Source organism: Diabrotica virgifera, chromosome 9 (assembly GCF_917563875.1).
Source record: "Diabrotica virgifera virgifera chromosome 9, PGI_DIABVI_V3a".
Lineage (NCBI taxonomy): Eukaryota > Metazoa > Arthropoda > Insecta > Coleoptera > Chrysomelidae > Diabrotica > Diabrotica virgifera.
In genome coordinates, this window is record NC_065451.1 from 223,521,635 (window position 1) to 223,546,717 (window position 25,083).

A 25,083-nucleotide genomic window follows, 5' to 3' on the forward strand; every position below is an offset into this window, starting at 1 on the left:
CTGGAACGCCAGATTACGAAAACGCCCATGTATTTTGTCGTACAAAACTTCCAATTGATTTGTTAGCGTTTTATTAAACTCTCATGCAAAAATCGAACTGCTATTTGTCACCAATATAATTCCTGTCATTTGACATGTTCTTCATGTCATTTGACATATTCTGTAGATTCCGCCATGAACGACCAATACCTGTTCCTTTTTATCATTATCGTGCTCCGAAAACAAGGTAATACGCATAAATCAAGAACGATCGGCCATAAAGGAGCACGGTTCCCAGTTCATCGAACTTCTGCCACAGTTTCTACATCTCCAACGGTTTGGCAACGCAGCACACCTTGTTGGCTTTCCTCGTGTCACCTTCTATTCTCTTGTGCACTCTCTTTACAGAATATGTCAAATGACAGGAATTATGACAGGTGATAAATAGCAGTCTGATTTTTTCATGAGAGTTTAATCTCTGTTCGGAGAGTTTAAGTCTATTCTGTCGGACAAAATAAATGTGCCGTTTTCGTAGTCTGACGTTCCAAATTTTTAACCTGTTCCACAATTAAAACTTCCCCTGTTCTAGTGTTCCCATACATTAAAGTTTGTCCGAGTAGACACCGTTAAGCTATTAACAAATTATCAACTTGTTATTAATCAACTTTTTTTTGGTACGCGGGATCCAGGCTTAATAACCTATTGAACAAATAGATCGACTGAATTGTAGTTTGTTGATAAATCACATTAATAAAAGATAATGATAAAATATATATCTACGATAGAATTCTTTCCAACGAAGACCAACCAAAATATCGTCCTACTGTCTGTTAATATTAGAATATTGTCCTGATGTAGGTCTGGTTAGTTAGTGTACAGTTGTACAGAAAAATCTGAAACCGCGAAGGTCACTCAGGTAGCAAATCAAGGAGAGGGAAATTCAGTCGAACGCGTTGGTGCAGAGTAAACATTCTTTTAGAATGCATTGCGCCCGAAATCCGTGGTTTTGCGACATTGCCAGGTAAAATCGTCGAATAGTTGTTTATTTAGAATACATTTTATATTTTTTTAATAATCATAAACATTACAAGTGCCGTGAAAAATAGGACACTAAGTGCATAATCCCGTGAAATTATACACAATGTTTTAAAATTTCCACAGAAAGAAATTTTACTGTAAAACAGAAAATTTACCGAAAAACCTTTGAAATCCGATTGATCTGACAACGTCGCGTAACCACAGTTTTTGATCGGTACTACCTTGGCAGTTTCAGATGTTTCTATCGACTTTAGATAATAAATCGCCTCGCCATTCACCTGCTAATTCTCGAAGATATTTTGACTGGTCTATGTTGGAACACCCCAAATTTTATATCTAATCGACAAGGTATAGTAGTACCAATTATCTACGAGACTCATATTTACCTCAGCGGGGTGCTATCGTTCGAGGTGTGGAATTCCATAAACAAGGGATCTACCTATTTTATGAAATGATTTCTTGTTTATGTAATTCAGGGGCGTCATTTGAAATTTTGATTGGAGGGGCAAGCTTTATATAATATACAATACATTATACATGCAAACATAATACAAATAGATCAGTATAGTAATAAATTTTATGTATTTTTTGTAAATTTTGGTCATTTTCAGTTCAAATGCCCCCCTGACCCTATCAAATGACGCCCCTGATGTAATTTCACACCTACAACAATTGTATCCCGCTGAGCTGAATAATATTGAGTCTATTAGATAGCTGGTACTAATATAAGCGTGTAAATATTTCTCGCGTCTTTGTTTACCGTACTGATTTTAAGTTTACTATTAGTGACTTTAAAAGTAGCGTACTACATAAATAATTATAAATTATCAAACAGATACTTTTAAATAGAAATTATATATATTAGATTTATAAAAAAAAAATGATACGTTTAGGTTTTTAGTTTATTTGTTAAATATATTGTAAAACAAATATATATTTCAAAACTTTGAATTTGTGTTTTTTTTTAATCCTAAACAGAGCAAAGAACCCGATACTTGAAAATCAAGGAATCTTGCAATGCATCCATAGGTTACCTACATCAATTCAGAAGGTCACGAGATTAATTACGTACTTCTCTTCTATCGTGTCGTAGGTTGATTGCCGCTCTAGATAGTTCTGCAGTACTGCTTCAATCCATTGCCTCAAGTTCTTAAACCAGGATATGCTTCGTCTTCTGAGATTTAGTTTACCTCTATTTTTGTGGCTTTTGGCACTTTTCTTAATGAATATATCCTTAATTCGACGACTAAGGCCAAATCCGGCTCGAAGGACCAAAATGTTAGGTTTATCTCTGATATGGACTGTAATTATTTGCGCTGGAACGGATATATTGCATTAAGAAAACTATATTTATATCTGAAGTTTATTCTGACAACTTCAAATTCAATTCTTATTTCTATATTCTTTATCAAGGTGCATGCATCACCATGCAAACGTGCATCTTCTTTTTATTTTATTTTCATCTTCTACGAAACTGTCACATAACAATGAAAAGTTCCTAACACCTTGCATAATAAGTTGCAATGATGGGTTTTTTTGGCCCTCTTATCACATATTATGTCATAAGTACTCGAGTTTTCGCTATAAATAAGTTTCGAATATTATTTTCGCTTCATTTCATATGTCTAGTTACTTCCACGTTTGATATTCTTTGAATTCATGATATTCATATGATTCTTCTGTAACATCAAAATTTTAAGGCAACCAATTTATTCAGATGCACTTGTTTTATTGTCCGCGCTTCCAAGTCAGAAAGAAGGGTAGAGATTACGTAATACAGAGTCGTCCTTAGGCGTAGTTGTAACTTTTGTAACCTTATATCCCGACAACAAATAACTTCTATTAGTGAATGATGCACGTGCTATTGCAATACGTGTCTTAATTTTTTTGGATTGATCTACATTTGATGTTATCCATGTTCCTAACTATTTGTAGGTATCCACACTGTCAGTTACAGTATCTTCAATAATCAATTGGATGTTGGCATCTGCTAATTTGGACATGATTATGCATTTAGTTTTCTTGAAATTCATCTTCAGTCCATCTTCGTGACAACATTCATTAAGGCGTTGCATAACGTTCTGTAAATCATTCTTGTTATCCGTCGTGATTACTATGTTGTCTAAACGTAAGTTATTCAGAACTTCCTGAGAGCGCTTCTTTAAATACCGCTTCACTGGAGACATTGAAGAGTAGTGGGGACACCACGCTTCCCTGGCGGACTCTTCTCTGTATTTTAATATCTCGTGTGTTCAACTCTTACCTTGGCAGTTTGATTCCAATATAAATTATATAATTTTCTTATCACCACCTGCAATATTTTTGCGTTTTAATAAATCTACAGGCTTTTTATGTTGAACCTTATCGAATGTCTTATTCAAAAGTCTACAAAACATACTTAAGTGCATGCCCATGCATCTCTGGCCAGCACATTCAAGCCGAACAGACCATTTCTAAAGCCAAACACTACGCTGTGTATAATTTCAAAAATGTGTGACTCATTAAAGCTGTTGGTCTGCGATCTGAGCAGGTTGTTGCACTTGACTTTTTGGGAATTGACTCTTTTGTCTTGTTGATGGCATAGGTAATTTGTTCTAGTAATATTGGTGGTGCGGTATTCTCTGTGGTTTGCAATGACAGTTCTCTTTCATCATTAGATAGTTGTTGAATGTAATTGGTAAAGTGACATAACCTCTCCTTCACATAAGTAATAATATCCCCTTTATCATTTAAGGATATTCGTTCGTGTACTTTTTCTAGAACGTGTCGTTTCTTTAATTGTTTTGTGTAAACTAAAGCTATCATACTTTTATCCGGATCTTCTATTTCCTTGCAACTGTCAGAGAGCCGAAACATCATAGATTGGACCCACACAACAGGAAATGACTTAATTCATCAAGCCCAGAACAGAAAGAAATTTACCATTTTTAGCCACCTCTCTTTTGCATTTCCAATTTTGTTTCTGTTTCTCTGATACCTGGTTGCACCAACAAATCTTAAACTTCAGCTCAGCTTATAGATAGGACCGTCTTAAGTGTCACTTACGTTGCACCATAATTTTTGATTCTTATCTAAGCACGTCTTAACTGAGACGAAGTTTAAGATGCAATCCACGTGGCAAGCTGAAGATTGATCTAAGACTCAATGGTGCAACGCGTATCTTTCGTGAGCTGAACTTAAGGCATATCTTAAGCTTAAGATCTGTTGGTGCAACCAGGCATGAGTTTCTTTACATTTATTCAGGCCTTTGGCTTTAGCTTTCTTCGTTCTTAGATAATATTAAGAATTTTTACTGTCATCCAAGGTTTTCTTTTGTCTCCAAGTGATTTGATGGTTTGTTTTCCAACTGACGCAAGGGCATGTTGAAATTTTTCCCATCTTTGGTCAATAGTTAGAGTTTCCGCATATGTGTTGTCTTGTTTGAGCCGCCTTGTATACTTGATTTTCTTGACCCAAGCAGTGCTTAAATTTGCACGAATCAACTTGTTTTTTTGGAAGTGTAATGCTCAGACAGTGCTAGAATGACAACCGAATCAGCTCGGTTAAAAGTAAGCAGTAACCAAAACTATAAGCGCAATTGGAGAGCGCCCTTAAAGTGAGTATCACAGATTTTTTTTCAAGCTACGAATTTTGAAATTTTGCTTTAGTAATAAATGCAAATGAAGAACTGCAGAGGTAAGAGTTAGTTTAATGCTAAAGAATCAGTTATTCACTCTCTAATTTTGACGGTTCCAATTTTGCAATCCACTTCTGAGATAAAATTTTGAATGCGCGACCAATCGCGGCAAACGTAGGATGCCCTTAGCTGTCATTCATCTGCGCGAAGGACTAAAATTTTTGATGCGCCGTCAACAAAATGGAACATAGACAACAAAGGATTTTTGCGAAGTGACCCTACTGATTCTTTAGCGTTTACTGTGGTTAGGGCTTACCTATGACTAACTAATAATGACTAAATGACTAACTAATAATGTTTTCTAATTTTATCCTTCAAATGAATACGTTAAATAAATTAATTGTAATAGTCTAGTAATCCATACTGTTCATAGTTGCGTAGCGCCGTTTAATACGTAACAGAAAACTGAAATATGTTGTCACATAGCTTGAAGGAGTCCATTTCAGTTAATTTGTTACTTTGTTTTGTTTGAAACAAGTGAAGTATGTTTGCACTAGTTTGTAATTTCCCTAATAAATGATACTGCAATCAACGCCGTCTTAATTTTTTAATCCCTAAATCTTTTTTTGTAACAAACTTACACATCTTTTATTTTAGACGAAAATCCAAACGATCTATAAAAGAACCCAAAGAAATACCCAACACCAATACCAGACCAACCAGGACTCGAAAACCTAAGAAAGAAATATTTGTCACAGAATCCGAAGAAGAAATCACAGATGATGACGAGTTCCAACCATATACAAAACGGAACAAACGCAGCGCGAAAAGAGTCACCGCAGATGACAAACCCAAAAAACCAAGAAAACCATACAATATTCTCAGACAATGGCCTTGCAAGAAATGTGGCGAGATCTTCTCCACCAAGCGGGAGCTTAGTGGGCATAGGAAAGAAGAGCACGGATCTGAAGAACCTGAGCACACGTATGAGTATGATATGATTCAAGATCTGTACGTCTGTAACACATGTTCTGCTGAGTTCACGGATACTAAGGAAGTGGAGGAACATATAAAACAACACGACGAGCACTACGAATGTAGCATTTGTAATCTCAAATTTAAAAAGTTGTATGATTTCGGTACCCACAACTACAGCCATGATCCGGATAAACTATTTCGTTGTCCTATTTGTCCTTATAACACACCTAAACGTACTGGTTTCTTAGTACATGTCAATTATACCCATCTGAAAAAGTTTAGTTATGTTTGTATGACTTGTGGTAAAGGCTTCAATGATCTGGTACTGTACAAAGAGCACGACAATGAACACTTAGGTATAAAACCTTTCGCTTGCGTTGTCTGTTCAAAAATGTTTACCTACTCCAGGTATTTATTCACTCACCAATTACGTTCACACCGAGTGGGGATCGAAGGTCAATTGCTGCCCAATCAATGTTCAATATGTAACAAAGTGTTTAGTAAGAGCGTTACGTTGGAGAAGCATCTGGAAGAGAAGCATACGAAGAGCAATCTTCCTCACGCTAAAAAACACCTTTGCGACACTTGCGGTAAAGGATTTGCTCAGAAGAACAAGCTGAGGATCCATTACAGAGTCCACACTGGCTTTAAGCCTTACACATGTACTTACTGCGAGAAAAGCTTTACTAAGAAAGATTATTTGGTGATGCATGAAAGAGTACATAGCGGTGAGAAACCGTATTCTTGTGAGTATTGTGGTAAATGCTTCAGTCAAGGAGCTCCTCTAAGGATTCATCTGAGGACGCACACTGGGGAAAGACCATATGTCTGTTTAATCTGCAGTGCTGGGTTTACCTCTAGAGGGGCCTTAAACATGCACTGCAGGCACTGTGTTGGAGGGTAGAATCTGGAGATATTTATTAATATATTTTTTTATATGTGCTACAAATAAGTTTGTAATAATAGCTTTTTTTACTTATTTCCAGTGTATAAGCTTAACCAGTCTTCTTCTTCTTCTAATAGCGCTACAACCATTTGTGGGTCTTGGCTTGCTTAACAATAATCTCATTAAAAGATAAAGATGGAAAAGAAACAAGAGAAAAGAACAAAATCCTAAAAGTTACACAAACATTTTACCGTGATTTATATTCCTCAAACAAAGACCCAGACAACACTGCAAAGGAAAATCTTAAGAAAAAGATAATAAATGTCACCTCAGAAGTACTCCCTAATATAGAATCCTTCGAAATAAAACGAGCTATGGCACAACTAAAGAACAATAAGGCTCCGGGCCCAGATGGAATACTTGCCGAAATGTTAAAGGAGGGGAGTGAAATTATTCTCGAAGAATTGAAAAATCTTTTCAAAGAATGCCTTCACAAAGGAGAAGACCCAGATGATTGGAAAGAAAGCTTGACAATAATTCTCTTCAAAAAAGGAGGCAGGGGAGATCTGAAGAACTATAGGCCAATTTCCCTGTTGTCCCAAATGTACAAACTGTTTATGAGAGTAATAACTAATAGACTATCGTCGAAGCTTGATAGCTATCAACCGGTAGAGCAGGCAGGATTCCGAAAGGGTTACATTACAGCGGAACATCTTCTTACAGTCAGAACGCTAATAAAGCCAATGAATATCACTTGAACTTATACATTGGCTTCGTTGATTATGAAAAGGCATTCGACTCCATAGAAATTTGGGCAATAGAGAGAGCTATGAACAACTGCAGGATAGATTCTCGATACAGAATGCTCATACATAATATTTATAAGAAAGCTACAATGAAAATACAAATAGATGAGAAAACCAAAGATATGCTAATCAACAGAGGAGTTCGGCAGGGACACGTTATTTCACCAAAGCTGTTCACACTGGGACTTGAAGACGTGTTCAAAGACATTAACTGGGTAGATAAAGGAATAAATGTTAATGGAAGAAAACTGAGTCATTTGAGATATGCTGACGGCATTGTAATATTCGCTACAAGTTTCGAAGAATAACAGACCATGATGACGCAACTATTTCAAGCTTCGGAAAAAGTAGGTCTTAAGATGAACTTGGAAAAAACAAAAGTAATGACGAATACACCGAACATTACAAAAATAACGTTGAATGACATAGATTTAGAAACAGTAAGCGAATACATTTACCTGGGACAGATAATGAAAGTTAACAAAGAAAATCAAACTGCCGAAATTACTAGAAGAATAAGGTTAGCGTGGGCAGGATTTGGAAAACTGAGTTGGATCTTGAAAAACACTAAAATAGAACAATATTTGAGAACCAAAGTTTACGATCGGTGTATCCTCCCTATACTTACGTATGGTTCACAGACGTGGACACTCACCAATGCCAATATGGATAAAATAGTAAAGGCACAGAGAGCGATGGAAAGATCAATGCTCGGGGTGAGGCTCATAGACAAAAAAACAAATACATGGATTAGAAGCAAAGTAAAAGACGCAGGAGAACATGTTGCCAAATTAAAATGGAGCTTCGCAGAACACAATGCCCGACTGAAGGATAAAAGATGGAGTCACGAAATACAACAATGGAGACCGTGGTTAGGAAGATGAAGTAGAGGAAGGCCACAAATGAGATGGGCCGATGACATAAAGAAGTTTGGAGGACACAACTGGAAACAGGTGGCGCAAAATAGACAACACTGGATTGAATTGGGGGAGGCCTATGTCCAAAGTTGGATTACTGAAGGCTGAAGAAGAAGAAGAGCTTTACTGTATACTTAGGGCACATATTATGAAGAGTTGTTAATGGGTAGTCATCAATTATGTTAGCACCTGAAGAACGTGGATTTGTAACGTTTAAGTTTTGGCAGTTAGGGGAGTGCATTTAGATTTTCACTTCGGAAAAAATCAAACAAGATAAAACTTTTTGTAATTTCATTAAGAAATGTTTAATAAACAACATATCAAAAAGTTCTACTCGAGAAGTGGGTGCTTCATTTTTTATTAAACAAATGAACTACGAAATTGGATGTTTTTTTAAATAACTACAAAAATATAATTTTTAGAAAAAAACTGACTTGACCATTGAAAAATTCTGAAAATTTTACAAAAAAACCTTATATAAAGATTTTTCTAAAATTAAATCTCTAGCTTCTGTAATTTTTTATTTATAACGCTAAAGTCACCCTTCTCACACACATTGGCGCACTGTAAACTAGCGTTGGAAAAATTGCACGGTTGAGTTTTTTTAATGTAATTCTTTAACTAATGGATCAAAAGAAATTTTACAAATTGGACATGAAAGAAGATGAAATAAGCTATCTTATGGTTGTAATATAAAGAAATAAAATCTATGGACATAAGTACGGTGTGGGCGGAAAGTGAGCCTTACATGAATTTTGTTTAAAAATGATTTAAAAATGTGTAACTAATACAATTTTACTTATAAAACTCTCAAATTTGCACAACTTACCTCTGAATCATCTTGCTAAACGATGTTTTATTCAAAAAAAATCTCAAAAATTTAATTCAAATAATACGACGTCTCAAAAAATGTAATTTTTGAAAACTTCGTAGTTTTACAGAATTCCCACCAATTTAAGACAGTATTACTCAAGTTTAAATAAATCAAATAAATTTTTTTTGCTATTTTTTTAAAGCTTGGGATGTAATCTTTAAAAATCATTAAATTATTTTAGTTTAAAAATGAAATAAACAATTTCCTTTTGAGAAAACTAAGAAAGATAACAAAAATGTAATACAAAAACCGAGAATTACCAGCTGAAAAAATGTATATACAGAGTGATCAAAACTTTTCTGTGAAACTTACCTAAAATACATTTAATAATAAGCTTCAACAATAATAAATCTTCAACAAAAAAAATTTTTTTTTAGCTCTTATACAGTATGTCTGCGTAACTTGGAACCTATTGGTAACTTTTTTAATATCAGTTTTACGAAAAAAAGTTATTCTTTATAAAATACTCTGCATCGTATATAACATCAGAAGCAACCATCACATATCAAATTTTGTTAATTTTGTACGAGGTATGTCAAAAAATATGAATTTCACTCAAGAGTAAAGTACCTTTATATTTCACAATATCGAAAATTTTTAAAAAGAAAAGTTGTTTGGAATTAAAAACTATGTTCCAATATGTAATTATATCCTTCTAATCGAAAGTTTGTTTTTTTTTAATATTCTTTCTAATACATTTTAATTTTTAATAATATTGTGAAAATTATTTGTTATATCCTCCATTTTGGATCCGCCATTTTGAAATTTAAATTTTTAATCTTTAATTCAGATTCAACAACCTGTTAAAAATAAAGACAATAAATGTTTTAGAAAAATGTTCTTTTTTATGTTCTTTTTAGAAAATCCGCATTTTGGATCCGCCATTTTATAGTTTATAATGTTAACATTTAAGTTAGGTTTATCAAAGCTCTCAAAAATAAATATATGTAGAAATAAATACATTTTGTAAAGAAATTATGATTTTACAACTATTTTTTAAGTTATCCGCCATTTTGGATCTGTCATTTTATAATTTAAATTATCAAAATTTGATTCAGGTTCAGCAACCTCTCAAAAATATCCACATATATGTAAACAAACACGTTTTATAAAAAAATCGGATTTTACAACTACTTTTTAAGGATTTTTAGGAAAAAATCTGCCATTTTGAATCCGCCATTTTGAATTTGCAAATTGTAATGTCAGATTCGGGTTCAGCATAATCAAAACTAAAATAAAAACATTTTAATCAAAATGAAATGTTGAATTCACCTATATTCTTAACATTATTTATACAAAACAATTGTTATTGTCTAAACAATTAATAAACAATTAGCGGCGAAATTTGTGAGTAGAACTTTTTACTTTAACATATTTATAAACTAACAAAAAAAGTTTTAGGAAAATATAACCTTGTTTGATTTTTTCCGAAACATTGTATCTTTTCGTTCTAATTGCACTCCCCTAAGTATTTTAACTGATTTTTATGTTCTTCCCACTCCAACCACATATAAACATTTTATGCGGAGAAGTCACTGAAATAAAACGTATTTTATATGTAGGAAATAGAGAATAGTCCTACTGTATGTTGTTACGTGTCACGTTCAGTGCTATCAATCTTATGATACTCACACTACAAGTGCTAGGTTTATATTCGATAGGGCATATGACGCACCGGTGCGTCATAAGTACTGAACGTGACACACAGGTAGAAATTCAAATGGTATAATATCGACTGGTCAAATTTCCAGTCTAATTTAAAACAAAAATTGTACATATTTACAACTTGTTATTTGATTTAATATACCAGAGCGTTTAGGAAAAAATAAATCGATTTTTAAATCCAGTAAAATGGATGAAAATGCATAATTACGTTTAAAGTGCATAAATATGCATCCAAAAGTGCATAAGCATGCCAAGATCAGTATATTAAGGGCCAGATTTTGTTACTTGGACGTTTTTGATGTCACTAAACATGAATACGTCATCAGAACCACCCTCCGGAGCCCCTGGTGCCCAGGGTTGCTGCTAAGGCACATCACCTGGAGTTTCGAGGGGTTTCGGCACTAAATTGATGCAAATAGATTATCCAGGTGGTTTTGGGGTCGCTGAACACTAATACGTCATAAGAACCGACTTTGGCCCAGGCAACCAAATAACGTTTACAAAACGTTGAAAAGACGTCATAATTATCACCAAACCACGTTAGTTTATCACGTTTTTTTGACGTTGAAATTCATGTGAATTTGTCCCTCCTTAATTGACGTCATTTTTATTACGTTTTAAATACGTGATATCAAAAACGTAGTTTTTATGTCGTTTTTTTAGATTATTTTTCATATTATTCGTATAGGCATTGTTGGTATTGCAATTTTTCATTTACCTGCTTTAAATTTAGCCCATAGGATAAAAGTAAAACCAAATGGAAGACTTTCTAAAATGTATAGAATTACAATAAACTTAATGCAACATAGAATTTTCACTTTTATAATATAGGCCTACTTACTTTGTCAAAACTGAAACAAGATATTAACTAATAAATAATTTATTAACAAATTCATCATCATCATCAGCCTCTCTCAATCCACTGCTGAACATAGGCCTCCCCTGTTTGTCTCCAAAGTGTTCTATCTTGTGCTTTCTGTATCCAGTTTTTTGTTGTCTTTCGTAAGTCGTCTTGCCATCGTATTGGTGGTCTCCATTCAACTAGTTTGCGAGTCAATCTTCCGTCCTTCATTCTGACAACGTGTCCAGCCCATTTCCATTTTAAGTTACAGCTTCTTTCAATGACGTCTATGACTTTGGTCTTAGCTCTTAGATCTTCGTTTCTAATCCTGTCTCGCAGAGTGGCCCCTATCACTGATCGCTCCATTCTTCTCTGCGCTACTCTTAGTTTTTGTGCGTTTTTCTTTGTGAGCGATAATGTTTCTGCACCATAGGTCATCACCGGTAGCACGCATTGGTCGAAAACTTTTTTCTTCATGTTAGTTGGAATGTCACTCTTAAAAATGTCCCTAGGGACATTAACAAATTATCCAGAATAATATATTATTTTAACGCTGTCCATTAAATCAAAAAGAATCGTGAACCACACATAATTATTTCATAACATAAAATAAACACCAAACATAACCTTAAACAGTTTTCAAGAAGAATTATTGCATTGAACTAACTCACTTGAGAAAAACGAATAAAATCTCTTAATTAACAAGTTTCTTCAACTAAATATCTAAATGAAAAGTCTTATTTTACCACACAGAGCACGTAAACAATAAATCAGGGGTGGCCAAACTGCGGCTCGTGAACCACATGCGGCTCTTTGAAGAATTGTGGCTCTCGATAAATGTAACCGCGATCCTTTTCAATTTTGTGTTATTATGTAAACAAATTATTATCGTTCCATATGTGTTTCAGAATGTCTTTTAAATTACTGACAACAAATATGAAAGACCAAATGCAACTTTGTAACAAATTCCATTTCCATCCAAGCTAAGAGTGATATGACAAATCGAAAATTGCGCGAAAGAATATTAAGAGTGGCACGACATAAAAGTCAGTAATGAACCCACTTCAGACCAATTTGTATATTTAGTCATTATATGTATATTAAAAAAATTTGTTACAATATTAAACTAGAAAAACTTCGAGTAAATAAAAAAGCCAGAAGGAATATTGACTGAAGTCTAAAATTTATTTCAAGACTTAAAATATTTTAAATCGTCTCTTTATTTTTTTCTGAATTTACTTGAAATAAATATAGCCCATAAGGTGAATTTTTTATTACCAATATATGACCCAAACAACATCTGGAGAATTAAAATTAATAGAGAGGCAAGATCAAGCTCGAAAATAAAATTATAAGTCGACGCCGATTATCGAATTATGGAAATTTGTACCAAAATCAAAGTACGTACTCTAAATTAAAAAAGGATGCTTGTCGAATTATTTCTCCGAAAACCTAACACATATCAGTATTAACCAACCAGAATCTGAAAGAATTACTGAGAAGTGCTACCACAAATTATTCACCAAATTTTAAAGACTTAACAAAAGAAGGAAAACAAATGTTGGACAGGGAAAGGAACGAAAACATTAGAAACATCCTAAGACAGGGACCAATAGAGAAAAAAATTTAAAAAAGAAACCTGGATTGATTTGAACATTTAATTAGAATGAACGAGAACATACTAGTAAAGAAGGCAAAAGATGCCAAGAGACAGGGGAAAAGAAGAAGGGGCAGACCTAGAAAGGGGCGAATGGAACAAATCCAGGAAATCGAAACCAAGAGACAGAAAACAGCGCAATAGGTGAAGGAAATGGGAAGAAGACCGGAAGGCGTGGAAGAAATGGGTAAAAGATGGATAGGTGATAGGCGATAGCAAAGTTCGACTATCTTATTGGGCATAAGGACAACGAGAAGAAGAATAAGGAAAACAAATGTAATTCAGTTTTAAGATTTCGTAATTTTATTTGTTTTCAATAAATAAAAGTCCTGTTAAAAAACATTGTACATACCTACCTTCTTTTTCAATACGTCTTTAATTGCGGCTCGCGAAAAGTTTTAACTTGTGAAAAGTGGCTCTAGCTATCAAGGAGCTTGGCCACTCCTGCAATAAATGAAAAATTTCATCTTATAACCTTATAAAATAAACGAAATTGTTTGGAGTCGATATAAAGCAACAGGGTTGCCAGGTCGGATTTTACTTTTTCAGTAGTCTTGCTTTCAAAAAATCAGTGGATTTTTTAGACCATGCAAATACGCACAGTAAAACATGTGTTAACGGCCATCTGTCAAAATCGGCCACCTGTACTAACGGCCAGTTTCAAATATCTCCAAACCAATTATATATGTAGATTTCCTTATTTATGACCTGGTATTTACGGCCATCTTTATAATACGGACGCGCCCAAATAATCTCATATTTTTAAAGACCATTTCATAGAAATTTACCTGTTAATATCGGCCATTAGGTTGATAGATTTCAGTAGGTCAGGATAAGTTTTTCAGAGAGTTAAAATCAGTAGATTTACTGAAAAATCAGTAAAACTGGTAACCCTGATAAGCAATAAGCATTAAGTCTTTAAGCTCCTCCCAATTTTGTGACGTCAGACTTGGGCTGTCTGAAATGAAAACGTGTTTTTAAATGTATTTTAACGTCATTAATCTTGCGTATTTAAAATCATTTAAAAAAGACGTCTATATGACGTAACGTTCAAACATGTGTATATATTCAAACAAAAACTGACGTTTCCTGGACGTTATTGTCGTCACTTGGTTGCCTGGGGATCACCTGGTGCCTAGGGTCACTACTGAGGAACGTCATCTTCTGGAGTTTTGGCAATAAATTGATGAAAACAGATTACTCGGGAAGTTTTGGGATTGCTGAACACGAATATGACATCAGAACTGTCCCTAGGAGCACCTAGTGCTCTGAGTTACCGCTATGTACTACAGCACACCAGCTGTTTCGGAGGTCGGTTCTGATAGTGTATTCGTGTTCAGTGACCCAAAAGACCCTCGAGTAATATGTTTTCAAGAAATTAGTGAGGCTAAAGAAACCTACTTCTCTGAAAAATGTAAAGAAATAGAAGAACTGCAAAACAGATATGACAACTTCAACTTCAACCTACATAAAAAAAGTCAAAACACTAGCCGGAATAGGAAATAGAAGAACCTCAAATATATTGCTCGGCAAAAATGGAAATATTATAATGGAGACAGAACGAAAATACGACGATGGAAAGACTACATCTAGGAACTATTTCATGACCATAGAGAAGCTAGTACATCCGTAGATAGCCAAACCGGAGATGTGGGCCCAGAGATAACCAAATCAGAGGTTAGTCAGGCAATAGACTCTATGAAAACCAATAAATCTGCTGGTCAAGATGAATTACCTAGCGACCTAATAAAGTTGGTCAACGAGAAAAACCTGGACATAATAGTAGAACTGTGCAACGCTATCTATACTACGGGAATCATCCCTAGAGAAATGTTGACATCAACATTTGTGTGTTTGCCAAAGAAAGTGAATGCCAAAGAATGCAGTGACTACCGAACCATAAGCTTAATGTCACATACCTTGAAAATTCTGCTGAAAATTATCCACGCCAGAATACACTCTAAACTGGAGCTGGATATTCTGCCCTGCTTAGTAAAAACGTCCGATCTATAATTTTCGTGATAAGGTTAATAGGACGTTTATTCTAAGCACAACGGCTATTAGTTTTAGAAAGGACAAACAAATGTACGGTTTTGTACTATTTGAGATGGCAGAAAAGGACTTTCTGACTAAGCAATAAGATGCTAAATGTCTAATAGTAGTGGATTTATAACCTTATCACGAAAAAATGAAAATTGTGGATCGGACGTTTTTATTAAGCAGGGCAGTATTAGTGACACTCTATATGGGTTCCTCAATGGTATGGGTACCAGAGAGGCATTATTCTCCTTCAGCGTGCTAACACAGAGATGTTTGGAAGTTAACCATCCTCTTTACGTCTGTTTTATAGACTACAATAAAGCGTTTGATAAAGTAAAACATGATCGACTCATGGAAATTCTGAAAACTAAAAACCTAGATGAAAGAGATTTAAGACTAATAACACACCTCTATTACAATCAGCGAGCAATAGTAAGAATTGAAAAATAAACATCTGAAGAAATGGAAATAACGAGAGGAGTCAGGCAAGGCTGCATACTATCTCTATTATTTAACGCTTATTCTGAAGAGGTAATGCGAGAAACTCTGGAAGATGAAACAGTCGGCATAAGAGTAAATGGAGTGTTAGTTAACGACATCAGATATGCAGATGATACAGTAATAATAGCCGATATTTTACAAGACTCATGAGTAAAATAGTAAGGTGTAGTAGGGAGTACGGACTCTCTCAATATCAAAAAGACGAAGTTTATGAAAATTAGTAAAAACAACTATAATTCTAACGAAATCTTGATAGTAGAGGACCAGCAGATCGAAAGAGTAAAAAAGTACACTTACCTAGGAACACTTATAACAGAAAATAATGACTATACTGCAGAAATCAAAGTCAGAATCGAAAAAGCACGTTCTAATTTTATGAAAATGAAAAAGATCCTATGTAGCAAAGATTTAACATTAGCTCTTAAAGTACGCCTAACAAAATGTTACGTATACAGTGTACTACTATGGAGTGGAATCATGGACGTTAAATGTAGAGACAATGAGACGACTTAACGCCTTTGAAATGTGGACCTATAGAAGAAGTATGAGGGTTTCCTGGGTAGATAGAGTCACGAACAACGAAGTACTGAGAAGAATAGGTAAAGGGAAGGAAGTTGAATTTATAGTTAAAGAAAGAAAACTACAGTATCTCGGACATGTGATGCGGGGCGAGAAGTATGGCATCCTGCGACTCATAATGCAAGGAAAGGTAGATGGCAGAAGCATCGGAAGAAGACGAATTTCATGGCTGAAGAACTTGAGAGAATGGTTTGGATGCAGCTTAAAACAACTATTTAGAGCTACTACCTCAAAAATTAAAATAGCTATGATGATTGCCAACCTCCGTAACGGAGATGGCACCTAAAGAAGAAGAAGAAGAAGAAATGAGTGCCGAAGACCCTCGAATCACCAGAAGATGTTTTTGAGTTCAGCCACCCCAAAAACTCCCCAGTAATCTGTTTGCATCAATTTTTGTGCCGAAAACTCCAGAAGATGACGGGTCTTAACAGTGACTCTGGGTATCAGGTGCTCGAGTGGTTCATGTTTAGCGACCCAAAAATCCCCCGAGTAACAAAATACTGGCCCTTAATGTACTTAATTTGACATGTTTATGCACTTTTGGATGCATTTTATACACAGTAAATAATGCAATTATGAATTTCGACCCATTTTCTATTGTAGACTTTTTCCTGACGGCATCCTGATTGCCTTGGTCTATAACCTAGTTTAGCGTTAAGCGAGATATACGTATATAATATTTTCTGTAATGCTTTTAAAATGTATATACATGCTCTCTTTATAATCTACAGTACCTACGTAAATATATCTGTCTGCTTATGAAAGTATCTTTCTCGAAAAACACATAACACAACAACTCACAACTCTGCAGTCTCGTTTGTACAGTTGTTCATGGAACAGTATTAAAAATAACACTTCTCTTGGATGCACTTTTTTTCGGCATCTTCAATAATTTTTGTATGAAATGCTTCTTGAAAGTCCACAAAGCACGTAAAAACATATTTCTTCCGACTCTGGAACTTTTGCAACCTGACGTTTAACACAAATAATGCCTCTAATGGATCCTGTATTTAGTGAATCCTGGGAATTTCTTCGACTTAATCTTAAGATATTCCTGGATATCCTGGATACCTGGATACCCTACCGTAGCAAACAAGACTGCGTCTGGCCTTACATACTTAAATGCTATTGCGAAAATACAAGTAAATAGCCCTCTGATCATGCCTTCATCCCTTCATCATCATTATCAATTAGAGATGTTGAAAAAGTATCTATTCGTTACAAAGTACTCGTTACTTACGAATATCGAAAGTAACGATTACTATACAGAGAGGCAAATCGTTACTTTGATTACTCTGATTACTTCGTTAGTTCGTACCAATCGTATCAGAGCGAGTAACGACTATTGTATCTACAACCAGTACTAAAAAAACTTTAGTACACTTGATTACTTTCTACCAATCGTATCCCAGCGAGTAACGGACGGGACCGGTATTTTACGAATCGGTATGAAGCATTTTAAGGGTGTAAAGGTGAAGAGAAGATAGAAGATGAAACAGAGGGAGGTATAATGGTATACGTAAAATATGTAATGTATGTCATTAACAAAGATCGAATGCGAGAACCTTATATTTTTATCTAGATCTACGCGATTTGCCGATGTAGGTTAGATAGTAGATAATTCACAGAATGAAAATAAAAACAAAGCCGGGCATATTAGATTTTAATATTTTAATAATAAATCACATTAAATTAATTTCTACTAAAATTTTTTCGGCCCGGTAAGATATTATTTTAAATTTTTTGGATCATTCGAAACAAAAAAGGTATTTTGTAATTTTTCTCTTAAGTTGGTCGTTTTCGAGTTATAAACAATTTAAAACTGAAAAAAAAAAACCAAAATGACGGTTTCCAAGACCCAAAAACACAAATATTATTTTTGTAATCATTAAGTATCTAAATTCAAGTTAAAACTTTCTTCTATCAGGTCTCAATAAGAATTTTTGGCATGCTTTATTCTAAAATATTTTTTTTAAGTGTTAATGAAGAAGCTGTCTTATGGAAAGCCGGCAATCGGGCTGCATTAATAACTAAAAGACAAAGTTTTAAAATGAAATAAGCCCAATATCCTTTCAAGAACTGATAGAAGAAGGTTTAAATTCAATTTAGGTACTGCGTAATTTCAAAAATGTTATTTATTTACTCGTCATATTATGTATAAGTTTTTAGTTTGTGTAAACTGTCATTATAGATAGCAGTGCGTGAAGGGTTTAAAGTGTGCGTGAAGTAACAATGTATTTTAAATGGCATTTACTTTTTCGCACTGTTTTTGACACACTTTCATATAATCAAATATCCTTAACTTTCGCGTTGTCATGGAGATGACATAATGAACAATACATTACAACAAAAGTTTTGACAGTTTTGTGGTTTGAAAGAAATTAGAATTTTTAAATGTCCAAAGTTCTAAAAATTGTAGAATAGAAATGAATTCCAGTGACGAAGAGTTACAGTTTTTTTATTTGTTTATCGTAGATAAAATATTGTATGAAACTGTGCGTGAAGTACTTTTTGCGAACTTACGCGATGTATAGCACTCGCTCCGTTGTCGCTCGTGCTCTAAACATCGCGTTTGTTCGCAAAAAGCATACTTCACGAACTGTTTCATAAATAACTATTTTTAACTATGTTTTTGAGCCTTAAAAATTGTAATTTTTCGTTTTTTTTTGTTTTAATTTTTTTCTAACTCGAAAATGATCAACTTAAGAGAAAAATTACAAAACACCTTTTTTGTTTCGAATGATCCAAAAATCTAGAATTCTAATAGATACCTGACGACCGAAAAAAGTTAATTAGAATTTATAAAAAAAAGTCATTTTTTAATTATTAACTAATTAGTCTGGTCAAAATTATATCGGGCGCCCCTTGTTTTTTGTAATTTTTAAAATAATAAATTACATATCAAATTTATGGAAATAAAAGGCAAATATCGAGCAACTAGGTACCTTCTGAGAAATACGATTCTCGATATGATTACCGGTACTTAAATACAAAAGTAACCAAAGTAATCATAGTAATCAAAGTAACCAATACTGTAAATAATTACTTTATACAAAATACCTACCGACTGAGAAATAAGATTCTCGATATGATTACCGGTACTCAAATACAAAAATAACAAAAGTGATCATAGTAATCCAAGTAACGAATACTGTAAATGATTCCTTTATACAAAAGTAACGATTTGTAACGAATACTCGAAAGTAACTATAATCAACATCACTATTATCAATGGCTCGACTACCCATTTTTTGTTTAACCTGTTCCAGGATACTTCTCCATTCTGATCTATCTCTCCATTTTCACTCTACTCTTTCTCAATTTTTTTTTTATTTTTGAAGTTAAGGTCTACGTTCCTTCTTTTTTATTGCCCTATCATGCAGTAAACTTTTAGTTTTGCCAACATGTAATTTTATGAATAAATTTGGTGTAAAATCGTAGGGCTATGTTAATTATGTATGACAAAAATATTTAAGGTCTGTATGTAATACCTACTATCTTAGATAAATGTTATAATATAAAAGAAAAAAGTGTTATTATATTCATAAAATAACTATTAAAATATTACCTATAAATTCTGTATTTTATTTTATAATTCAAAATCAATTTATCAAAGTTCGAGGGTTATTCGGAAGAAAATTTTTTACTTTTTTTGTAATAAATACAAACACAAAATTATTTGAAAGGTAAAGTTTTCAATCCTAATAGCAACATTAATAATATTGAAAAATATTAAAAATATTACTAAAAGATTTTTAAATTGAAAACTTATTGGTCCATTTCCCTGGTGACACCTCCAATGCTTCTAAAATTTGCAAGCCAGATAGATGCTGCAGTGAAGACAAAGGGAGGGAATTCTAAAAAGTTGCAATTCACAACCCCCGTCTGCAGCTTGGTAAAGTTCCAACGGAAAATGGACCTAGTTACTCTATAGGAGTAATACTAATATAAAATAAAATAAAAATGTATCCCATTTTTATTCAGTTGCAATGCGAAGGCAAAACAATCTTATTTTTCACTTAGAACAGGGAGCGCAGTCCAGCACTCTGATTCGACGATTTTCGACTCTTATTGGAGTCATCATCGGAGAGGCGTAGGCCTGCTGCTCTCTGCTCGAAGTGACCAAACCATGAAAGTTTATCCCCACATTGCAACTGAGGTGTATGGATTAGGTGACTAGCGTCATCTGGCAATTGAAAGGTAAAGTTTTCAATCCTAATAGCAACATTAATAATATTGAAAAATATTAAAAATATTACTAAAAGATTTTTAAATTGAAAACTTATTGGTTAATTTCCCTGGGAACGCCTCCAAGGCTTCTAAGATACAATTAGTAAATGAACAATTCGAAAAATTAAACGAAGGCCCAGAGGTGTTAGTTTAAATAACTGACGACGATGTATTTTCACGCATGCTGTTGATAATTATTAGGTTGTGATGTTCTTGGTCAATATTTAAGTAAGGTTTTATGGATTTGAACAACAAATCGTGGCATGTTGAATTTATATTAATTTATGCGAAACGTCAAAATTGGCATTCATGCGTATCTGTATTATTGTCCTTTTCATGATCATTTTTCAGTGCGTAACAAATGATAGGAAAAAGGGTAAGTCCGTGATAATACACATTTATGACATTTACTCTAACATGACATTTTAGTTAAATCTGACAGTTGTCACATTTTATTTTCAATTTGGAATAAAAACAAATCAAATGTGTTTCTTGCATTTATAAAATGGTATTTTCTTTGATTTGTATAGTCTTATAAATTATACAGATTATATTTCTAATATTATGATCTAATTAAAAAAAAATATTTTTTTATTATGGCGCCATCCATCGACAACTAGAATAACTAGAAGAAATGTTATAAAAATGTCACCGACGAAATGTAATCCACAAACCATACATACTTATAGACGTTTCACGACCATGTTAATCTTTTGGATCGAATTAACGCCATCTCTTGATTGGAATGGGAACTAAATTGACAAATTTTAGTTACGTGGGTATTTCATATTATAAATTTTGCGGGATTTTTGATGAAATTTCGCAGGAAATTAAAACAACAGAAAGACAATTCAATGTTTTACTGAAAACTTCAAATATTCCAATTTGTTTTGAAAATGCTAAACACTACTGCCATGTGTCACGTGAAAGCACTGATGTAATATTGAGTTGAATGAAAATTTTTGAAAGAATCTTGTAGGATGATTGTTTAGATAAATACCTTATAATCTTTTACAAACTTCCAAAAATATATAGGCCCGAAATGTTGATGACACACTTGTTTATTGGAATAAACTGTTTCAGGATCTATTATATTGTTTTTTTAAATGTGGAGAAACACAACACGGGATGATCAATCAATGTAAACTAAAAATTCTACTCATAAAAACGGAGGGGAGGTTAATACAATTGATTAAAATTGTGATTAAATCTAATTAAAAACGTAACACCACTATACACAATAAAATAATTAAGTCACAAACTGTAAAATAAAAATTAAATAACAAAACAAATTAATTTAATTGTCAACTGTCAGTTGTTAAATATGACAAGAGAATTGACTGACAGCGACATCTCTGGATTGGAATGGTAATTAATTTGCTGTCTTGACCACAAACCATACATACTCATAGACGTTTCACGTAAATTGTCAAGGTCAAGACAGCAAATTAGTTACCATTCCAATCCAGAGATGTCGCTGTCAGTCAATTCTCTTGTCATATTTAACAACTGACAGTTGACAATTAAATTAATTTGTTATTTACTTTTTATTTTACAGTTTGTGGCTTAATTATTTTATTATAATAGTGGTGTTACGTTTTAATTAGATTTAATCACAATTTTAATCAATTGTATTAACCTCCTCTCCGTTTTTATGAGTAGAATTTTTAGTTTACATTGATCATCCCGTGTTGTGTTTCTCCACATTAAAAAAAACAATATAATAGATCCTGAAACAATTTATTCCAATAGACAAGTGTGTCATAAACATTCCGGGCCTATATATTTTTGGAAGTTTGTAAAAGATTATAAGGTATTTATCTAAACAATCACCCTACAAGATTCTTTCAAAAATTTTCATTCAACTCAATATTAGATACACATCAGTGCTTTCACGTGATACATGGCAGTTAGTAGTGTTTAGCATTTTGAAAACAAATTGGAATATTTTGAAGTTTTCATTAAAATCGTAAAACTATGATTTTTGGTTATTATGATATTTCAGCCCAGATTACAATACTACCTACTAACAGAACTTTTAGACAATACTTTTAGTAGGTATTTTTTATTAAGATGGAACTTTTAAGGTAATTTTAACTCATAGTATAATAATAGAATAAAACATTGAATTGTCTTTCTGTTGTTTTAATTTCCTGCGAAATTTCATCAAAAATCCCGCAAAATTTATAATTTGAAATTCCCACGTAACTAAAATTTGTCAATTTAGTTCCCATTCCAATCAAGAGATGGCGTTAATTCGATCCGAAAGATTAACATGGTCGTGAAACGTCTAGAGTATGTATGGTTTGTGGTCTTGACCTTGACAATTTACGTGAAACGTCTATGAGTATGTATGGTTTGTGATGTAATCACCGACGTGCCTTTTTTTCTGTCACATACAATTTAATGAGTTAGAAAGAAATCGAAAAACTGTGACGCACTGAAAGATGATCATGAAAAATACTGTAGCAACGAAGTGAAAACAGCCCATGGAATCTGTTATCAGTAGAGTTCGGGAAATATCCAAAGTGCATATTAAGTGCATATTTGCATATTTTGGATAAATTTTGTAAGTGCATATGCATTTATTAAAATTGCATATTTTTAGACTTTTTTGCATTTTTTTGCATATATGCATTTTAAAGAGAAATGAGAAGTCTCAGATCTAAACAATAAATCTGAAAATTCTCGTGGAACCACTTTCTGGTAATATCCTTAATATCTGCCTTTTACAATTTATAAGACGATGAATAAAGGAGAGGAAGGAGACTCTAAAATATGCAGTCACATTTTGTTAGTGAAAACATTTTTTTATTGTTAAGTGATGCTGCGCCATATGACCAAAAGTGGAAAAAATTTTAAAATATTTTTTCAAATTTGTTACTTGTCTAGAGCAGGCTTAATTCTGCTACAAATAGAGTAGCAGGAGGCTACAAATTGTAAGGATGGAATTTCCAATGGTCAATACCCTTCTATCAAAAATAAAAACATATTTTTAAAAGCCCTTCTGCGAGTATAGTTGTATAAAGATCGTTTACCTAATGTGCCTTTACCACTTGAACCTGTGATAACTAGATGGAGAACATGGTTAAATAAATGGACATCGCACACATCTTATGGAAAATATGATGTCACTCAAATTCAATAAAATTTATACGATTAGATTCGTTTTAATATAACGATCAATTCTTATCATTGCGCCAACTCTTAATTATGATTAATTACGGCGCAAATTGCAATTAAAGTTTATCGAAATCACATTTTTGGAGTCCATAAAATGTTAGTTTACAATCATTATTGCTCTGAGTGCTATTCATAACAGCTTAAATCCCGCTGGGCCTAAGCGGATTAGTGAAACTATTCCGCTGATTTATGGAGTACCGAAAATCTGGGTATTTTAAAATATTTTTTCTCTCTCTAACTTATGTACAGCTGGTTCCAAAAAAACTGATACTACTCTTAAAGCTTATTTTATAGAAAATTGAGCAGTGTATTTTGAGGGATCAATACTTATTATTTACATACTGTCAATGTCACTGCCAAATCTTAAAATTTGTCAGATAACTTATTCTGTTCAACCTCAAAATATGGCTCCACATGCTGGCAAAGAACTAAAATCAAGAATTGTAACGAAATTAGAAGATGGTTGGTCACTATCTGATGTAGCGAACCATTTTAACGTAAGTAGAACAACCGTTTTTAATACTAATAAAAGATGGAGAGAACAAGAAACTCGCGAAAGAAAGCAAGGTTTGGGAAGAACTCTCTGAAGAAGACAATTTCATAGTTCCTTTCACGCAGATGAACCGAAGACTACAAGCTGTTATCACTGCTGATGGAGTTATTACAAAATATTAATTTTATTTTTACATACCTAAATTTAGTATAGTTTTGGTCTTCCAGACACTCGCTTTCTTTCGAGAGTTTCTTGTTTCCTCCATTTTTTATTATTAGAAAAACTGTGGTTCTGCTTATGTTAAAATGTTTTGTTGCCTCTGATAATGCCCAGTTATCTTTTAATTTGGTTACAATTCTTGCTTTAATATATTGCTGAGTTAAGTCGTTTGTTCTATTCCTTAATAATAATAAAAATGGTAACAACAACCCTATTTTATGTAAAAACTATCATTTATATTCTCTTTATAAAATGCAGAAATTCAAAATAATATAAAAATTTAGACCTTAATAATTATTACAATTTATTAACATAAATATGTAATCAGTTGTTTGTTTATTTATTTTAACTGACTTTGACAGTCTGTCATAATAAATATAATATAAAAAACTCTAACAAGAAGTAAAACCACTTCTATGTAAATTGGTATATTTATTAAAACTTAAAAATCCCAATGGATTGAATAAAATATGTCCAATTCAGAACGTTTTCAGACCTATCGGTCCATCATCAGTGAATCTACAATAAAATAAGTAATCCCACCATTAGAATTGAAAGATGGTTGAAATTTTTTTAAAAAG

The 25,083-nt window shown here is 33.2% G+C and overlaps 1 protein-coding gene across 1 annotated transcript in view; it reads left to right on the forward strand.

Annotated features, from left to right (window-relative positions):
• Positions 1-4,538: 4,538 nt before the first annotated feature.
• LOC114325029 (zinc finger protein 91-like) overlaps positions 4,539-25,083 on the forward strand; it is a 28,370-nt gene continuing 7,825 nt past the window's right edge. The window contains exons 1-2 of the mRNA XM_028272953.2: positions 4,539-4,612; positions 5,291-6,511. Of these exons, the coding sequence (XP_028128754.2) occupies positions 4,539-4,612; positions 5,291-6,511 (1,295 nt within the window). The remainder of the gene's footprint in view (positions 4,613-5,290; positions 6,512-25,083) is intronic.